Genomic DNA, 14,907 nt, shown 5'->3' with positions numbered 1-14,907 from the left:
CCTGTAAAAACGTAGGACTGACCCTTCAGAAAACAACGCGTAGGAGTGAGAATTCCAAAGCCATGTTCCAGACGTCTGACAGGAGTTCTTTCACGGGTCATCTCTAATCAGGGAAGAAAGTCAAACGCGTAAGTAGTCTTACACGAGACCGCTGATCTCTCAGTTTACCTTACATACACATCATTGAGTTGAAGGTGATTTTCATTCTAAAACTTCACAGATTTTGTTGGGTTGGGGGGGGGTGGGGTGGTTTGGGGTTTTTTTCCCTTTTTCCCTTTTTTTCTTTCCCCTGTGCACCTGGTCAGTTGCTAGAACAATTCTTCATTTCAAAGCTGTTGCAGTATTCAAGCCACCTTCTTAGCGCAGGTTCCCTGAAGATCCTGTAGATTTATTTTTGACCTAATGAAACAGTAAGGAAACTACATTAGATGGTTAAAATATCACACTGCCATTGCATGTTGTGGTTACTCATGTAATTATTGCTGAATCTCATGTACTTGGGGGAAGGGCAGCACAGCACAGAGAAACGAGAATTCTTCCGTCACCTGTTGTGGATCATGTGGCTTTTGACAAGATGCCCAGCTGCCAGAGCTGCCATCAGTGACAATTCCCCTGCCATCACTGTAGCACATACAATCTTAGCAAGCTGACGGGCATTTTCACCAGGGTTATCTTGGCTTGCACCTTGAACCCCCAACATCTGGAGAGAAAAAATACGCAGTGTTATCCTATGAAATCTAGGTAAGTTTATGCCAAATTTAGTGTTAAAGTAAATATTTGCAAATTATATCCAATCAAGTAGCTTCAGGTCTCTTTAATATTAAGTATCTTAAGCTTTGGAAACTAGACAGATGAAAATATTAGCTAATTCTAAAATTTCCATACCAAATCCACCGAGTTTCAAGAGGCCTCATTCCCACAACATTACTTGGACACGATACACACAACATGGAAGCCAGCTTTGATTTAAGAAGCCAAGTTGCTTTATACTTGGGATGTATACCTGCAAACAGGCCTGCTGTGGGAGCAAGTTGGTGCCGCCACCAACAGTTCCAATTTCTATCGACGGCATTGTGCAGCTGACGTACAGGTCTTCGTTGGTGGAACCAGATCGCTCCATCAAAGTGATGCAATTAGAGCTGCCCACGTTCTGCGCAGCATCCTTCAGGTCAGGAAGGTGAAACAAAACAAAAACACAACGCTCGTTTGAGTGTTTGGTTAAGAATTACTGAAACTCGGAGGAAACCCGAGTTGGCGTAAAGCACACCTACCTGACCGCAGGCGATGTAGATAGCCGTCACAATGTTTGCTGCATGCGCATTGTAGCCACCTATGCTACCAGCCATGGCAGAACCCACCAGATTCTTGTTTATATTGACTTCAACTATATCGTCTGTAGTTGTCTTCAACACCTAGACAAAGCCATACGCTTTTACTACATCATTCCTCAGGCAGGAGTAGAACTACTCAATTTATGGTTAATAAGCCCTTGCCCCTTGTTTGGTTCCATGTGGAATTTGACTCCATCACTGGCCAGTATACCTGCTCTGGGTTTTGTTCAAAAGGAGCCCTTTCATACGCAGGACAAATGCACGGTCCAAGTAACAACAGAAAAGTCAGTGCAAAGGATCTGGACTTGCACAGGCCTTTAAGAAAAGCCCAGCAGCTACCTTCTCCGATTCAAATTCTCATTTGTCTTCAGAATGCAACAAACAAAATCAACTTGGCAGAAATACCCCATTAATTCACCTTGACGTGATGGCAACGTTCCTCCAAAGTTGCTCCAGTCACTAAATCCTCCCCAGTTTTTCTCTGCCCAAGAACAGAGCGCTGAACTGTTCAAACACAAACCACCGTGCTACACTGGTAAAGAAACAGCGTGCACAGCATATCGGATCAAGTGGTACATTTACACTATAGAGACCATATTCTGAAACCTTCAGATGAGAGATTTACACTGAATTTAGTATAAGAATTATGGAAGAGAACAAAAAAGATAGTGCTGTGAGCAAAATTTAAGATATCCCAGTGTAGCAGGAGTAGCAACTGATGACAGAGATCTGCACAAGGTCCACAACATTGACATGTTTACATGTTAGTGTTCAGAGTAAGTACATGTAGTGATGTACAAGGCTGGGAGTTGGAGAAAAACATCTCAAATTTACCTAAAAGCTATCCATGCCCACTACCAAAGGACTGGCTCCCCATTACTACTCTGGAATGAAATCTTGGGGTTATAATAGATATTGCCACTGAATCAGCTGTAAAAATGCAAACAATTTGAAACTAGGAAACTACTAAGAAACAAACCCAGAAGACATAAATTACACCAAGGTATAGTAACTCCAGCCTGCACACACACTTTGAATACCACATCCAACTCTGTAGCCATAATTTTAGTAATTTTAGAACTGGAAAAGATCTAGAGGTAAGGATGTTTTGGCTTTGAGCAACCTGGTCTAATGGAAGGTGTCACTGCCCATGGCAGGGGGGTTGGCACTGGGTGGTCTTTAAGGTCCCTTCCAACCCAAACCTTTCGGTGATTCTGTCTTCAAAGACATGCTAGAATAGTCTTTTTACTCATTCCTCAGAGCAACTAGTACTGTTCAGTCTGAAAATGAGAATAACGGGGAAGGTGGAATGTCTCTTTTAAGAGCTGTAAGATTTTTGAGCAGCAGAGTGAAGATAACACTCTTAAGTATCGCTTCAACTACCAAACCAGGGCACCATCAAATGGAAACAACAACAAGAAGGTGTAGTCCTCACACAAGGTGTAGCTGCGCTGTGGAATACTAGTGCTAGAAGTTTACATAGTTTCACAAAAGGGACCAGACAAATTCCTAAGGGAATGCCACATTTCTGCGAGAGACAACAAATGAAATGATCAAAAAGACTGAGTTTAGTGACAGGCAAAACCTCATGTGTAAAAATCCAACAAACTGCGGCATAGTTTTGCAAAGGTAAGAAGTGAAAGTCCTAATGCCTTCAACTAGATATGCACCATGAAATATACGTACATTATGTCAGAAGAGACAGTGAAAGGTAAAAAAAGACCTACTGTCTCAGGAAAAATTGCTTATCCTACAGCAGTACCTGAAAATACGTGTAGGAATTATCCTTACCTGGAAAACAACTTACAGTTAGTATTTATGATGTAAGATAGGTACTGGTTTTGTAGAATGTCTGCATTTTTATCAACAAGTGAAAGAAAGCAGACACTTACTTCTCTGACAACCTTGGCAGGAATGACTGCCTCGCAGACAACAGACTTCCCTCTTCCTTCTATCCAGTTTATAGCAGCAGGCTTCTTGTCTGTGCAGTAGTTACCACTAATAGCTATAACCTGGAGATCAGGAAACTCTTCATTCAACCTTGCCAGTGCTTTTTCAGTACCCTATTAGAAGAGAACCAGGACAGTGGAACAGCAAGATTAGATTGAATCTCATCAGATAATCAGCTACAGCTTTTCATAATTTCAGGCAAGATCCTGATCAGGAGGAAAAAGACAATTATCTTTTTTCTAACCACTTTGGGAATTACGTGGGGAATAACTGGTTCTTACCAGTACCTATGGACTCTCTGGATGCACATTCTATGCACGTGTGCACCTGCTTACCATACTGAGGATACTACATGAACCGAGTCAAACACCACAGGCATTAAATTAATCCATGTTGGAGGTAGTGGGAAGGGCTTCTCTGCACTAGGAAATCAGACAAAATAGTCTGCAATATTTAGTACCTGTCTGTGACCAGACCCATTTCTATGGTTCTGACAGACCTAAATACTTTTTCCCTATTTTAGATAAATTTTACCTCAAACAACACAAGGCATCCCAACAATCTATGGGTCGTGTCTCAAGTCCTTCCACACGTTTGCACAAAACCAAAACCAAGTAACCAAAACTAGAGAACGCCTCTCTGCTGCCACTCACCAGACTCCTTAGGCTTTATTTACACTGAAGTGATAAAAACAGATTCATTACTGCTGAATAAAATCTTTGGTCCAAAATAACACAGCAACCAGCTTAACTTCCGTGTTATCAACAGTACTTTCTTTGAAAAATAATAATTAAAAAGAAAAGGACAAAGTTACTTTTTTCACTCATCGTTCTCATCCTGTTCTTGTTCACACCTGGCAAGGTCAAACCGTTTCATTAGTTCATAGCTGTGCTAAGAGCGCTGTGCCTTATCTCTCTGTCATCACATGCCAGGCAGTCACAGACGAGTAGGCTGCAATTCGTTCATGGTAAAAAGAAACATACATTTATTTTAAAAACTTAAGGGGACTGTTCCTTACTTTTGAAATCATATTCATTCCCATTGCATCCCCTGTTCCAGACTGAAAACGGATATAAAGGTTACGACCAGCCAGACTGATGAGAAGTTTTTGTAGGCGGGCAAACCTGAAAGAAAATTTAACTATTACAATCCTCAAGGGAAAATATTAAATTAGTTTTAAGTGGCAAAACGACAGTAAATCATTGCAGAGGGCGGTGCTAACGACACTGTGTTCCTCCTCCCTCAGCACCAGAAAAACCTTCAGCTAGTTCTCTCGAGTAAATACTTTAGATAAACGTTCACTGCCTTTTGTATTGCTGGATTTCATGAAATAAATTATCCTGAAGTGTTAACATAAATTAAATTTAGCTGTATTCCTCAGAACATCACGTCCTTGGCTGACACGTAGAACATGGGTAAGGAACAAAACTGATACGGAAATCTCTCTGAATCTTCCTAAAGAAAGCATGTAATCACACATCTTAGAAAAAAACTCCGTGGCTTGAAACAGACTTACTCTTAATACTGTTTTACGTATTTTTGCATTTCAGTTCTAGCAGCAGTTTATCCTGTATTCTCTGGAACCTCACAAATTAATTACTAACATTAGTGCCATTACCTGAAAGGCTAGATTCCAGACTCTGAATTACTTTTCGCATAGTAACTACTAAAAATACAAATAAGCTTTTATATTTATTTTTACATACTTACCCAAATTAATAATTTATTAAATATTACGTAGTGCAAATGTAGTTCTGGCCGTTGTTTATCCCCTATCATTGGAAAATGTTTATTACTAGCCTTGATAGGTAGCCAAAGTGACTTTTGTTCCCTTAGATTCACACTACATGGGATCGCTAAATTGAAGATGCAATTTCCTGTATTGCAGTACGCAAAAAAAAAAAAAAAAAGAAAACCCAAACCACCCCAAATGGAGCTTTCTACCATCCACAGAACTCTTATGTGGAATAGCCATTGTACTAACCTACTTGTGCTGTCAAAAGCTTCCTTCATTATTTTAAAGCCTTCAGGGCTTTCAAGCCAAACTTTCACTTCCGCAGCCTGGCAAGCGGTTGGCAGCCTTACAACAGGTCCTCGAGTCATCCCATCTGCCAGGATACGGCTACTTGCTCCTCCACCAAGCTAAAAATCAAAGCAGAAGGGAAGCAAAGGAAGATTACCAAAAGTGAATTTTAGGAAGTCAAGAACATGCCTCATGACCCCAAATAGGTCATATTTTTCAACCGAGTCTAACAATACTTACACATATCGCTCTACATCCCCTGTTTGTGCTTGCTACAAGACATCCTTCTGTTGTTGCCATTGGCACCTGAAACTCTTTGTTATCCAAAAACAGCGGTCCTGCTACGCCTACAGGAATAGGCATATACCCAATGACGTTCTCACAGCAAGCTCCCATAACCTTGCAAAAGTAATAACGAAAGATATGGTTAAGGTTACACCATGGTGGTACGGTACAGCATGTTACGTACTCTGCCTGTGACTACAACCAGGTATCTTACCAAAAAACCCACTCGTCTACCCATAAAGCGACCAGTTCCCACCTCAAAAAGCTGAGAGCTACAGCTATCAAGAGCTAATGCTGTTCTGAATTTGGCAGACATCCTGAATCTCCTGAGTCTTAAACACTGTTAAAAAAAACTAATACTGATAAATTAATTTCAAATAAACTTCCATTTTAACTTGAGCTCAAGGCAATATTACCATTCAGCTGAACTCTGGCTCACTATTGGTAGAATTCTGCATTTCTGAGCCAAGGCAGCTGCATACCTTGGTAGGAAGTATTTTTTGGCTAAGCTACAAAATGTACTTGCCTCCCTGGTTTAAAAATACCAACAGCAATAAAAGGTGGTGCCTTATGTTTTCCTGTTTTGTTTTGGGGTTTTTTTGTCCTCTACTTCAGTTTTGACCAAGCTCACTGTTAATTCATACACATCACTTAGAGCATTTATTTCATTTACTTGGAAAATGGTTTTACAATGAGTTTTGTTTGTCTTCCTTTTACTTACCAAAGAATAATTGTAATTCCTATAAGGAAGATACTGCAAAGATGAAGGTTCAGGGAGTTTCTTAGATAACATCTGTCTGCGAATGGACACACCTCGCTCCTGAGTTTCCATCAGGGTTTCCAGTTTGTATGCAGGAATATGCTTAGCATTAACTAAGCTGATAACCTCTGCATCAGTAAGGAATTTTGCTCCTTTCTGGAAATGTAAAGGGTGGGGAGACAAAACACAGGTTCTCTTGGTGAAAAATCCTTTTAGATGTTTGCAAATGAAAAAAGCTAACAACTTTACTTTGATGTTACCAGAGTACATAGAAAGGAACCAATGGCCAGTGCCAGGTTTTACAGCAGACCCGGATATGACCGAAAACTTTCTACTCAGGCACCCACCCATACACATACACGATGAAGCTTCAGTGACCTGAGAGGTCACGAATGATGAAGCTGCTCTCTCCTCCCTCCCCCGACTGACTGGAGAAGTGACTTATTAAAGGGTTTTTTACGCATGACACCCCCCCGACCCCCAAGTTATTAAAGCCATATGATTTTCTGAAGAATGACATGCAGTCAATAGAATCATTTAAAAGCTGGAAAATGAACTGTAAGAATTCTTCAATCAGATGTTGCAATGTTAAAAAACCCACAACAAAACCCAAGTTCTTTTTCCATACCTCTGCATCTCCAAGTATACGAACACATTCCTCAACAGGACGTGGTTCTTTAGGTAACTCCATTTCTTCCTCTTTTCCATTAAGAGATGAAGAATTTTCCATGGGGTTGCAAATGCCAACTACAAATGTAGCCTTGGCTGATGACTCTGCTAATACAGGTTTTATGACTTCAGCTGCATAAAGACAATTAAAATGAACTCTAGTTTACTAAATTCTTAAGTTTTGATTCCAAATACAACACACTCACACAGATTTCACTATTTGTTCCAAATATTCAGGAACAGGTTCAGACTCCAAAATGCTAAAAATTACCGTTTTCATCTTTGGGAACTAAAGCTTCTTCTACTGTGTTAGCTTTCTGATTGCTTCTCAGAGGTCCAGATCGCTTCCTGCAACAATTCTCTGGGACCTTTTTCTGGACCATCACTGGAGATGTTATGGGATTCTTTAGTGAAAGTGTGGATTCAGTCTCTGCTTGCTCAAAGAAAATATATTTGACAGCAAGGAGAAGGGCTAATCCAAGGGTGAATACTTGTTCAACATCCATGCTGGCCATTCTGAAACAGGCAAATCCAAAAAGTAAATACATGGTATATACAACTTGTTGTTTGTAACAGCGTTCTGACATCTGCTTTACAAAGGGTAATAGTTTGTATCATCATTTATACAGTTAAAGTAATTGCAGTAAAAAGACACCTTCTACCAGGACATTCAAGTTTGCAAGGTTAGGGTAGAGAAATCATTTTTTGTATTATTAGCAATGTAAGAATTTGCAGATGTCATTAAATAGTTACTAAATCTTAGCTAAAAAGCAGTCTCAGTGAATGAGTATTTTATGGATGTTTGTCTCTCTGTCAGCCACAAACAACTGGTTTAACACCTATCTCCAAATGACAAGTAGGAAGTTTCAGTCATCGTCCTCTCCTATTAACAACTACCATGACGCAAGCTGAACGGGTAAGAGGTGGGGGGGAGAAAACCCTAAATCAGACAGTTCTGAGATTTCAAAAGTAAAATGGATCCACAGGTGCCACTAACTTCAGCTGAACTGAAAGAAGTGCAATACTAACATGGCTTTTGCACCTTTGTGCGAATGATCAGAAGCTGCGCATGAATAAATTTTCTGAGTGCACTAGAGTAATTCTTTTCCAGTGCACTCTGAACGGTGCCAGTGCGAGTGGGAAGAGAAGGCGGTTTGATGTGTACAGGACAGCTGGCTCCAGATCATGTTCCTGATTCCTTCCAGGAGATTGGACAAACGGCATAACATTGAAGTGTTTCTTATGAAATGCCATCTCTGGTTCCAAGAAATGCTGCAGTGGTCAGACCTGCAAATTTACAAGTGTTGTACCCTAGGACCACAGCCTGGCAGCACTGGAGAACACGCCATAACCAGGGAAACACGCATCTCTTCTGCAAGGTCACCTACCGAGAAAGGTAGAACTGCCATAATGAAACATTAGGTTCAATTCTCTTTGGTGCATTCTCATCCAATCCCACGGAATTTTCTACAGTACTGTTCTGAGCAGCTGGTTCTGCTATCCAACGACTGTGGGCATGAACAAGAACCAAACCCAGCGACTGTGTTAAAAACAGAAAACAACAAAACAGGTATTAATGTTTCAACTGTAACTAGGTATCTAATATACTAACATCAAACATTTTCTGTTTGTTTGCTTTTCGGTGTGGTTTGGTTTTTTTGGGGGGTTTTTTGTTGTTGTTGTTTTGGGGGTTTTTGTTTGTTTGTTGGGGTTTTTTTTCTTTTTTTGTTTCCCACACCTCAAAAGTCTAAAGCTAAAAGCTGATTTTCCGCAGCTCTCATCACACCCCATTTTGGTCTACTCTACAGCTTTGAAGCTGTCCCACCACATCCTGCCTCTTGCTCAAGTAATAAGCAAAGGCAGCTGAGGGTGCTCTAGGGGTGAAGAAGGAGGGAATTATTACACACCAAAAAGACGTGTTTGGCACAGAAATGGCATATGCAGGAAGACTTTAGGTGTTGATACAGGGATGTTATTAAAAATTACCATGGTCAACTAGACTAATGGGATGCAAAATACAAGTCTATAGAAAATGAAAGCTTGATTGACTGCACCAGGACACCTCATTGACTGCATAACCACAGGTGAAAGAGACACAAACCATAATCATTTTGACCCTCTGTGTTACAGGATTTGGTTTATTTTCTTCTTCTTCCAGAACACGAGCGAAGTGGCTGAGCTGCCATATAGGGCGCCCTTCACGACTCTCTCTCGAAAGCTGCAAAAATAACAAAATTCAGAAATAGGCCCTATTTAGCACGTATGAGAAGAATCAACAAGTGAGCTTCAACATTGTGGGTGAATTCTTTTGTTGGCAGTTTCTTAATGTTCACATAAAACCAGAATTTATTTAAGACTGTGTTAGACTTTAAATAGTGAAAAACACTGGACAACCAATAATTTACAATAGAATTAGTTTTCTCTGCTTTAGGTCAGAATTCATACCATTGAGTGTGACTCATGTACAGTGGCATCAGCATGTTAGTTATCAGCTGACCCAGCACCACTCTTCTTGCACATTCCCTCTGTTCACTTCCGAAGGAAGCATGTAACCCCATGAAGAAATGTATAGCCTACAAGAAGCACAAGGTCCGAACGCTACGACTGATGTTGTCCTGAAGTTGGTCTCACCTCTAATACTAAGGACACACAAGCTGGAAAGAAGGTCATGAAGACAAAGTAGTTGGCGAGAACAGACATACAGCCAAAGCAGCACATAATTTCAAGTTGTCGAACACCTAAGGAGAAAAAGAAGGCATTTTTCACATTTGAATATGCAATGGGCTGCGTATATACCCAAAAAAGTGCTGCAGAATTAAGAAAGAAACCATTGAACTGATGCTGCAAATTACAGAGGGAGCTGTCTAGATTAATGAAAAGCAGATGGTGTAGAAGACTGGGTATTTGTAATTGAACTAGAATAATGTCCCTTGATACCTGGGGTTTTGCAACAACATGAAATAGATGTGCATGTTGTCAAAGTTTAACTCATTTTTAAGAATGCCCAAGAGAAAGGTTTAGCAGCTCCTTTAAGATGCTAACAGGAATGATGGGAATGACAGGTCTTCATTCTATAAAAGCAGCTGCACAGAAGTCCACTCCGACTGCACAATGCTCAAGGAAGGCTATTACCTGTGTTTCAACTTCTCTTCAGCATGTAAATACTATTGATATCTGCAGTAAGTTAGTCATTTACCTTCCTAATTAGCCCATGTTAGTAAATTAAGTCACTCCACCCTCATGGGTAACGCTTATTATCTGAAACTCTCAATATCCCAACATCTCTCACACAGTCTTTTTTAACTGGAAATATTTAGACCCTCAGACTGCATCACCCACCTGACATAGTACCAACACCAATCACAAGACACTCCACAAGTGCATCCAGTGTAAATGTAGGGCCTAAAATTGCCATTCCACGTGAAATATTTTCTCTTACTTCATCCTAAAATGAAAGATTTCTGTACATTAACTTAAAGACGAAAAAGAAAACTAAGGAAGTACACGTAACATCATTAATACACAATGAATAAATTCAGTAGTATTACGGTGATAAGGCCTTATCGAATATATTAAAAATGAACTATTATGAGACAATACATTCTTTAATTGCTTTATTTCCCGTTAGTATACTTTATTTACACAAGATTACTTAATTTTTATTAATTTCTCTAGCTTTGGCTCATCGGTATTCTAAGCTCCTACAACACTGATGGGCAGAGACTTTAATGACACTGCGCAAAAAATGAAGTCGCTTAAGTCACGGCATATCAAAAGTTCTTGCAACCACTATCTGTACCCCAACTTTTAATACTTTATTATTTAACACTCTAGACTCAACTGACAGAAAAAAAGGAAGTAAAAGACTTTCCCCTGGGGGGGAGTATTTTTGTCACAATTAATACGCTCAATTACTACATACAGTATTTTGTAGGTAGAAATTGATTTCAGTAAATAGACTTTTATTTCAGATCTTAAGATATTAGGAAAAAACCCACTACAGTTTCTCGCAAGCAAGATGTCCTGTCAATCCTTCCCTGCTCCACTGGGCTAATTGCAGTACAGCATGAATATTTCTGTCTACACATATGCTGTGTTTGTTCTGCTGCGATTTCGTCTAGGAATAGGCTTTTTCCTGTATCAGCAATGTTACGTTAGATGTCAGTTTATATACTGTTCCTGAGCCCAAGAAATTAACTACTCTCTACCAATAAATCTTCTAGGGAAGACCTTGGTCTAGGAATTATAGCCTCCTTAGCTGAGCTCTAAGAATTGCTGGTTTAAAGTTCTGAATGTGTGAAGTACTCATACCTGCAATTAACTTAGTTCACATGATCATGCACACTAATTTTAGAGTGTTACTACTTGAGCACTGATCTGGATTGAAGACAAGAGAACACAGAATCTGGATAAAATCTAATACTTTTTATAGATCACCCATACAGTATTCACCTGGATAATTCACAGAATCATAGAATGGTTTGGCTTGGAAGGGACCTTAAAGGTCATCTGGTTCCAATGCCTCTGACATGGGATAATGTCTATCTTTGCAACTAAATTCAAAAGCTCAATTAAAAAAAACAAACAAACCAAAACACCCCAGCCAAAAAAAACCCAACCTCAAAACATAAAAACAAACAATTAAAAAAATCCCAAATTCCTAACCTGTGAGTTGGAACTAAGTGCAAATTTGGCTAATGCACTTGCCCTTGACAGATCAATCAGAAGCAGGAAGAACGGTAAAGCTTCACTGAAAAAAAGAGGCATATGTTAAAATTCAAGGTTTACTGTACAGGTGGTGTGGTTTAACCCCAGCCGGCAATCAAGTACCACACTGACCCTCGGTCACCTTCCCCAGTGAGACGGGGAGTAGAGTCGGAGGAACAGACAAAGAAACCCATGGGTTGAAGTAAGAGCAATTTAATAACTGAAAATAAATTAAATAAAACAATTATACCAATAATACTAACAATTCCAATAATACTAACATTACTAATATCACTAGTATGTAATAATACAGCCACTACCAATAATATATAATGAAAATAATGGAAAACAAATGATACAACCGCACACCACCTGCCGACTGGTGCCCAGCCCATCCCTGAGTAGTCCAAGAGCCAGACCAAGAGTGATACCAAGCCCACCCCCAACTTGTATACTGAGCATGACATTCTATGGCATGAAATGTCCCTTTGGTCAGTTTGGGCCAGCTGTCTGGGCTGTGTACCTTCCCAGCTTCTTGTAGAGAAGACACTGGGAACACAGGGGCAGTGTCAGAAAATGAAAAAGTCTTTGACTTGATATAAATATTCCTTAGCAACAACTAAAACCAAGAGTGTGTTATCAATGTCCTCTCAGCACAAATCCCAAACACAGCCTCACACTAGCTACTGTGCGGAAAATTAACTCTATCCCAACTAAAATCAGCACAACAGGAAAAAATATTCAGGCAAGAAATTCAAAACAACTCGTTACTTACTTTAAACCTGTCAGTTCTTTATCCAAGAAGTGAATTACTACCGTACTAAAAACAAAACTTGAGAAGATTGTGAAGAGGCCAGCAATACCTTAAAAAAAAAAAAAAAAAAAAAAGAATTGGAAATTTTTATTTTATATATCTTGTGAGGGAAAAAGAAGGGAAAAAAACCCAAAACAACTATACCCTTAGATCAATCCTGAAGCAAGCAAATTACAATTTTCATCTCAGAGTGCACTAACAGCAGTTGAGATACTAACTGAAGTAGATGCTATTTTTACACAGATATTTAAAATTTGTACTGCATTTAAAATACGACTCCACGAAATAAGAGCCATCAATCTTCTAATTCATTATCAGCAAAAATGAATACTGGCTTACACAGCTCTGTATTTTTTAAGTGTTTCATACAATAAAAAATTATTTCAGGAATTACATTTCCAGCGTTTATATAATCCTACACAATCCCTCTTAAAGAAAAATTGTACTTTGATCTAAGTGGCACATTTATTCTGCTATCTAGCAAATAATTAAAATAACCCTGTTCTGTACATAACCACTTTATATTTTTAAAAACTCCACACAATCAAAACATATACAGCAAATATGAAAATCAGATACAGTACCTAAAATGTATTTTGACCCAAGCTGTCTCAGGTTCTGAAACTGGAAATATATATAAAGGATTGCTATACAGCGTGTGATTGTCAGGATGATGATGTCACTGCTCAGAACATCCTGTTTGAAATACAAAGCAATTTAGTTAGCTTTTACATTAAGCAGTAATTTGGATTTAAGTTTTAGTAATAAAAAAATCCACTGTGAAGCTGAAGTAAAAATTAAGTCTCAGAATAAAGTAAGTATCAATGCTAGTCTGTCTTAAAAAATTACAATATTGGAAACAATATTAACACAAGGTCCTTGTTCCCTAGATATTGTGACACAAAGTTAGATTTAATGAAAACCTTCTGTAGTGCTTGCATACAGCTTTAATATTCACAGTCCTTACTTCTTCAATTTTGGGGCACTCATAATTCCAGCCACAGATCTTATCATTCCCAGTGAACATCTTCATGGACATCATACAGATGGTGAGAGTCACTGTTCCCACAATGACTTCCCATGGATGCGAGGCTACAAAAAGCCCATGCATTCGAAAGAGTCTGGACAACATTTTCAAGACTGTTTTCTATCCTTAGCAAACCTGCAACAAAAGAGTATTTCATATAAGCAAGTACGAGATTCAGAGAAAAGAGAGAGCTCTCTAAATTTCTGCAAGCCATCCCTCAGAAAAAAACAAACAAAAAACCAATACACCAAAACCAGTTAAGTAACAGGTAAGTAAGGAAACTGATCTTCACCTCTCAACTTTACATATAAAAAACTCACTTATTTCTAATCTTCTGAAATGTAATATGATCTACACTGCCTCCTCAATCTTTTTTCTTTAATATACATCTCCCTTGTTTCTTCAAGGTCTTACTAGTAAGTCTCCACCACTCACATCTCTTAGTATCTCTCTGTCACACAACTTTGATACCACTTTGACTCCAACTTCTTGTTTTTACCACCAATGTAATCACACACTAAACTGTCACTTTTTTCTACTCACTATTCCTATAAAAAATACAGTTTAACTTTAACCATATAAATTACCAACTAACCATTGCTGGTAATGCTGAACTTCAACAAACAGGATCTGCAACATTATCTTCCTCTGACTGTCTTCTCTACTTTCTGCTCAATTATTCTTCAATGATGCAAGCTAATCACGTTCAAAACAGCCGGTCCTTCCTCATCTCAAGCACAAGCCCTTCTCACACACAGTATTCTCTGACAGTTCTCTTGTACTCGTAACTAATTCCCAGGTTACTGAAGCATTTCATCATCCCCTCAGCTTTCAACAGATAACAAGCATTCCACAGGAACATTCCACACCTCTCTTTCATGTAACTGGGAACACGGATGTTCTGTACATCCTTCAGTTACAAAAACAGCATCCTAGGCTATTTGCTCTGTGTTGTACCTTTAGTCGAGTTCATCAAGAATGTTTACTTATGTGTTACAGCACAGAAACAAAATGCCATAAAATCCTCTCTTAAATACATTAGTACCGGGACTTTGCTTTTCTCATTGCACAAAATCAACAGCTTATAAAACTCTGTAATAAATGTTAACTAAATAACTCTGTCGTAAAGTTCAAAAGCTGCTTAAATAGGAGCCTAGCTAACAATCTATAATTCAGTATCTGCATGTACAAACCTCGCACTGTAAAGATTTCCACAGAGGACTGAGGGCTCTACACACAGTTGCTTAGAAGTGGATTAAAAAAAAAAAATCCCTGTGTTGCCTTAAAACTAACGATCCACCCATCAGGCTTCAGGGAAGGCAGTTTTTCTAGTATTATTTC

The 14,907-nt window shown here is 39.0% G+C and overlaps 1 protein-coding gene across 2 annotated transcripts; it reads right to left on the bottom strand.

Moving 5' to 3' along the window:
* Positions 1-319: 319 nt before the first annotated feature.
* HMGCR (3-hydroxy-3-methylglutaryl-CoA reductase) lies at positions 320-13,702 on the bottom strand. 2 transcript variants are annotated; one of them, XM_010161989.1, is made up of 19 exons: positions 13,507-13,702; positions 13,124-13,235; positions 12,501-12,588; positions 11,684-11,768; positions 10,358-10,463; positions 9,650-9,756; positions 9,120-9,236; positions 8,407-8,558; positions 7,290-7,534; positions 6,978-7,150; positions 6,311-6,505; positions 5,545-5,703; positions 5,266-5,423; positions 4,300-4,405; positions 3,224-3,394; positions 1,272-1,412; positions 1,004-1,162; positions 546-700; positions 320-399 (listed from the first exon to the last, which is right to left on the bottom strand). In XM_010161989.1, exons 1-19 carry the CDS (start codon positions 13,669-13,671, stop codon positions 345-347), a joined length of 2,649 nt encoding a protein of 882 aa, XP_010160291.1. In that variant the 5' UTR covers positions 13,672-13,702; the 3' UTR covers positions 320-344. The 2 variants fall into 2 exon arrangements, with proteins under 2 accessions (XP_010160291.1, XP_010160292.1); XM_010161990.1 differs by lacking the exon at positions 5,545-5,703.
* Positions 13,703-14,907: the final 1,205 nt, after the last annotated feature.

The sequence above is a fragment of the Eurypyga helias genome, unplaced genomic scaffold, assembly GCF_000690775.1.
Source record: "Eurypyga helias isolate BGI_N326 unplaced genomic scaffold, ASM69077v1 scaffold16942, whole genome shotgun sequence".
Taxonomy (NCBI): domain Eukaryota; kingdom Metazoa; phylum Chordata; class Aves; order Eurypygiformes; family Eurypygidae; genus Eurypyga; species Eurypyga helias.
Note: the sequence above shows the minus strand (reverse complement) of the source record. Positions and strands in the feature narration are given on the sequence as shown.

Coding starts and splice junctions, on each gene's coding strand:
- HMGCR (XM_010161989.1), bottom strand. CDS start 13,671: ATGTTGTCCAGACTCTTTCGAATGCATGGGCTTTTTGTAGCCTCGCAT. Junction 5,704..6,310: donor GGAATTACAATTATTCTTTG/GTAAGTAAAAGG, acceptor TACTTTTGCAAG/GTTATGGGAGCTTGCTGTGA. Junction 5,424..5,544: donor GGGGATGTAGAGCGATATGT/GTAAGTATTGTT, acceptor TTTGATTTTTAG/CTTGGTGGAGGAGCAAGTAG.